Below are 5,079 nucleotides of genomic sequence, written 5' to 3'. Positions count from 1 at the left end.
ACGTATCTGCTTCTATATCTGCATCCACACACGTATCTGCTTCTATCGCTGCACCAACACACGTATCTGCTTCTATATCTGCATCCACACACGTATCTGCTTCTATATCCGCGTCAACACACGTATCTGCTTCTATATCAGCATCAACGCACGTATCTGCTTCTATCTCTGTATCTGTGCGGGTATCTGCTTCTATATCTGCATCCACGCGCGTATCTGTTTCTATTTGCTCATCCACATACGTATCTGGCTCTATCTCTGCATCAACGCATGTATCTGCTTCAATCTCTGCATGAAGGCGCGTATCTACTTCCATCTCTGTATCCACGCACGTTTCTGCTTCTAGCTCAGCATCAATGCACGTTTCTGCTTGTATCTCTGCATCAACGCATGTATCTACTTCTATCTCTGCATCTGTGCGCGTATCTGCTTCTATATCTACAGCTACGCATGTATCTGTTTCTATATTTTCATCAACAACACACGTAACTGCCTCCTCACCCGCATCCACTTCCTGCTCCGTCTCTCCGCCGCCGTCCACGGTTGCACTCGCCACCATCTTGTAAACACTCTCGTCAATCTCTGTCTTATTCTCTGCACCGTCCGTGTCCGCAGTGCGGGCATCCCCGTGCGTAACGTCACCCTCTGCTCCGCCTGTGTCCGCAGTGCGGGCATCCTCGGCTTTGCCCGTGTCTGCAGTGCGGGCATCCCCGTGCGTCACGTGATCCTCCGCTCCGCCCGTGGCTACAGAGCGGGCATCCCCGGCTACGTGTTTCTCCTCCTCCAGCCTCGGCAGTGGCGTGGCGCGGGGTTTCAGCGTGGCTGGCGGCACGGTAACCGCCGGCGGCGGCGTTGATCGTGCTGCGTCGTCTGCGTCGTCGTCGCCGGCTTGCCGCCTGCCGTGCTTCGATCGGCGGATTGCAGTACGGTTCCAGCGCCGCGTGCGGTCCCAGCCACCGACCCGTCCTGCCAAAACCTCGATATCATCCTCTCCATCGCCGCTGTTATCACCATCGAACGATGATGCCGGACTCTGGGTCGACGGCCCCGATGATGGCGGCATTGCTTCCTCCGGCCTGTCATGGGGAAAGACAGGTGGCGCCACTGGCGAGGGCGGTGTGGTTACTGGTGTGTCAGGTGGCGCCACTGGCGAGGGCGGTGTGGTTACTGGCGTGTCAGGTGGCGCCACTGGCGAAGGTGGTGTGGTTACTGACGTGTCAGGTGGCGCCACTGGCGAGGGCAGTGTGGTTACTGGCATGTCAGGTGGCGCCACTGGCGAAGGCAGTGTGGTTACTGGCGTGTAAGGTGGCGCCACGCGTGTGGTAGGTGTTGATACTAGTGATGACCGCGGGGGTTTTGGTGGTGGCGCGTGCGACGCAGACTGTCTTCCATTGCCAATCGGGTCCCTACTGACGTCACTGCTCTTCCCTCTTACGTCACAGTCACTACGGTCGTTCTTGTAGAATACGTCATCTGTTTCAATTGCCGCGGGATGACGTGTTAGTGACGTGTCGATAGATGGGGGAATTTCAACAGCAGTTGGAGAAGGTGATGGGAGTTCATCACCTGACTTGTCCTGGCTACCAGCTGACAGCCGTACCAGGTTGAACGCTTCGAAAGCCTTTTGCTCCTCTGTCTTCTGCTCCGATACTCCTATACTAGATTCTGAAGACGAAGCCTCCACTGATAATCTTGTACTGGTTTCAAGAATTGGACTTTCCTCTGTTATTCCTGCACTAGATTCCAGACTTTCTTCTGTTCTTCTTGCATTAGATCGTAAACCTTCTTCTGTTCTTCTTGCATTAGATCCCAGACCTTCTTCTGTTTCTTCTGTTGCACTCGGTTCAGGAATTATATCCTCCTTTGATATTCTTGCATTAGGTCCAGACATTATACTCTGCTCTGTTACTCTTCCACTAGATTCTCGAATGGGGCTCTGCTTTGATCCTTCCTCATCATTAGGTCCAGGAGGCAGACTCACTTCTGCGGGATGTAATCCATTATCCCTCGTCATCTCGGTCAGCCCACCTTCCCTAACCGTTCGCGGCGCGCCGCCAGACGCCTCTCCGCCTTCCGCGGATTTCGATGACGCGCGCACGTTCTCGGTCGCTCCCTCACGCAGGTTTCCTTCCACATCCTCATCTCGCGCAGCTCGCTGTCTGTTTCCCATCCACACATCCGCAGCAGCAGCAGCAGCAGCAGCAGCAGTGATGACGTCACTGGGAGCGCTCGCACTGTCCGCCTCCAGACGTCGCGTCGGTCGCGCTAAAAACCAGCGGGTTGCTCTTATCAGTGTTTGGAGACATTCAGGGCGGATACGCGCTGCTAGCATTACTACATGCTGGTAAACATGCCGGTAGCAAGAGATCGGCTTCTCGTTTTTCTCAAGAGTACGCCGTACGATACGAGACCAAGTGTTAAAAATATATAAAACAACGAGGAAAATAATAATAAGAAGAAGAAGAAGAAGAAGAAGAAGAAGAAGAAGAAGAAGAAGAAGAAGAAGAAGAAGAAGAAGAAGACGAAGAAGAAGAAGAAGAATGAGAAGAAGAAAAAGAAAAAGAAAAAGAAAAAGAAGAAGAAGAAGAAGAAGAAGAAGAAGAAGAAGAAAAAGAAAAAGAAAAAGAAGAAGAAGAAGAAGAAGAAGAAGAAGAAGAAGAAGCAGGGGAATGAGAAAAAAAAGAAAAAGAAGAAGAACAATAACAATAATAATAATGAATAAATTATGTGTTTATTCGAACAAACGCCCCGATTTGTTTATATCGTTTCATGCGTAGCACTAAAGAGACGATAAAGATGGGGGAAATCACAGTGCGAGCATGCGGCTACACACATAATGACGTAACAGTATCATTGCATACGAGATCTATATATCACATACCTAGCACAGATATGCCATAATATGATCCAAAGAATCAGACCCCTATACCCATTTATTGCTGAGAGAATTTAAAACATGAAATCTGGTCTCGTTGTCAGAAACAAAATTAGTCTCAACATTATATTGCATAACAAGCATAATGAATTATTATTATAATTACTATTAATATAATAAATATACAACAGTGATTAATATAGTAATAACATATTATGAATGACCCGTCTTTTAAACCCAACCTAGGCTAATAATTATGAATTGTGATATCTATATTAGTTATTATATCTCCATTAATTTAGTTATTATATCTATATTAGTTATATTACCTATGTGGTTATATTATTTATATTATGTATATTATCTATATTGGTTATTATATCTACATTAGTTTATAAGTCTGTTATGCTCACCGTTGTACATGGGGTTCGTCTGCCGCAAGCACGTGCGCACGACATCGGCAGCGGTGCGTCGGTCCTTAGGTCGCCACGACCGTCGATTCTGACGATTGCGGTTGAACCAGGCGCCGGATTCCAGCTGCAGCCGCCTGTAGAAAGTGTGTAGGTGTGTGAGTGATGTATGTAGAAACGCTACAGCTGCAGCATCGCTCGGTGAGCGGCTGAGCAACAAATAGGCGCCTTCCAGTAGACGTAATAATAATAATAATAATAACAATTTAATTAACTTCGTGATCACAATTAATCGGATAATCAGTAATCATGCTCGTGTAATATAACAGTACGATTAATTAGCAATAACTAGTAAGACGTTAATTGTTGTAATGTTTCGCACAGCGCGCTTAGTGTTTCGCACAGCGCGCTTAGTGTTTCGCACAGCGCGCTTAGTGTTTCGCACAGCGCGCTTAGTGTTTCGCACTGCGCGCTTAGTGTTTCGCACAGCGCGCTTAGTGTTTCGCACAGCGCGCTTAGTGTTTCGCACAGCGCGCTTAGTGTTTCGCACAGCGTGCTTAGTGTTTCGCACTGCGCGCTTAGTGTTTCGCACAGCGCGCTTAGTGTTTCGCACAGCGCGCTTAGTGTTTCGCACCGCGCGCTTAGTGTTTCGCACAGCGCGCTTAGTGTTTCGCACAGCGCGCTTAGTGTTTCGCCCACAAAATCGCGACCTAGGTTTTCCCGGCAGCAGGATTTGTACGATCGGACAGAGACAGGAAAACATCTCCTATTCACCTGAGACTCCATTAGGCTTAGATACAAATATCTCGAAAAATGGCCTATATATGTTTCCGGAAATTCTCGAAAAAACTCTAAATATCTCGTAAAATTTCCTAAATATCTTCATAAATATCTTTGTTAGTTTAACGTTTATGCGAAGATTTGCCATATTCTCTATGAAGAGTTGCATTACGGGGGCGGTCTGCGCCTGACCTTCGCCACGAGTATCTGTATTAGTAGTATCTGCCATATTGGATTACTATCTAGCATTGGAATTGTGGAATACATTATCGAAAAGTAACACCGCTGGATGGGTATATTGCTGGCTCGGGTTTATGAAAGAAAAACCCAGAAAACCACCCAAGGGATATATGCTTTAAAAGTCGTAAATATTCTAGAAAATGACATTTTTTTTCTAAATATCTAAAAAAATTTGTATCGAAACCTAGAATCCATATCGCCTGCGAAATCGCGACTTACTTTTCGCGGTAGCAAAACTTGCACGTCCATGCCGCGCTGCTGCTAGCTAGCGGCACCTTGCAGTTGCCGCAGACGCTGCTCTGGCAGTCCGGGCACACGCGACCGGAATTCCAGAAGAAGACTCCCAGGGCTTCACGGCAGCGAGCGCACCTCTTAGTGTTCTCGTCGCTCGCCTTCAGCGCCCCCTCGCGCTTGATGTTGTGAACTTCCTGTTTGAGTTTACTGAAAGCGAAGTAGTTATAGATTGGTAGAAATAGGGATGGGGTTGTACAATGAAGAACGATTCCACATGAGTTGTAATGAGCCCATGAAATTAAATATTAAAATTATAAGATAAAAATTAAATCAAATTTGATAAAGAATAAGGATGACCTAGCACGCTACCGTCAGGTGATATAGAGAGAAAAATATATGCGCACGGTACCCGTATCTGTCTGCGTGTGTTCATATATTCACAGAAAGACAGATATTCATGATGTTTTCATATTAATTAAATATATTTACTGCATATATATATATAATATATATATAATATTTTATATATATATATATATA

At 46.5% G+C, this 5,079-nt stretch overlaps 1 protein-coding gene across 1 annotated transcript in view; it reads right to left on the bottom strand.

Annotated features, from left to right (window-relative positions):
• The window catches only part of LOC106809622 (flocculation protein FLO11-like), a 14,873-nt gene extending 10,129 nt beyond the window's left edge, over positions 1-4,744 (bottom strand). Inside the window, exons 1-3 of the mRNA XM_014812776.1 lie at positions 4,525-4,744; positions 3,289-3,422; positions 502-2,265 (exon numbers count right to left, since the gene is read on the bottom strand). Of these exons, the coding sequence (XP_014668262.1) occupies positions 502-2,265; positions 3,289-3,298 (1,774 nt within the window). The 5' untranslated portion in view covers positions 3,299-3,422; positions 4,525-4,744. The remainder of the gene's footprint in view (positions 1-501; positions 2,266-3,288; positions 3,423-4,524) is intronic.
• Positions 4,745-5,079: the final 335 nt, after the last annotated feature.

Source organism: Priapulus caudatus, unplaced genomic scaffold (assembly GCF_000485595.1).
Source record: "Priapulus caudatus unplaced genomic scaffold, Priapulus_caudatus-5.0.1 Scaffold369, whole genome shotgun sequence".
NCBI lineage: Eukaryota > Metazoa > Priapulida > Priapulimorpha > Priapulimorphida > Priapulidae > Priapulus > Priapulus caudatus.
Note: the sequence above shows the minus strand (reverse complement) of the source record. Positions and strands in the feature narration are given on the sequence as shown.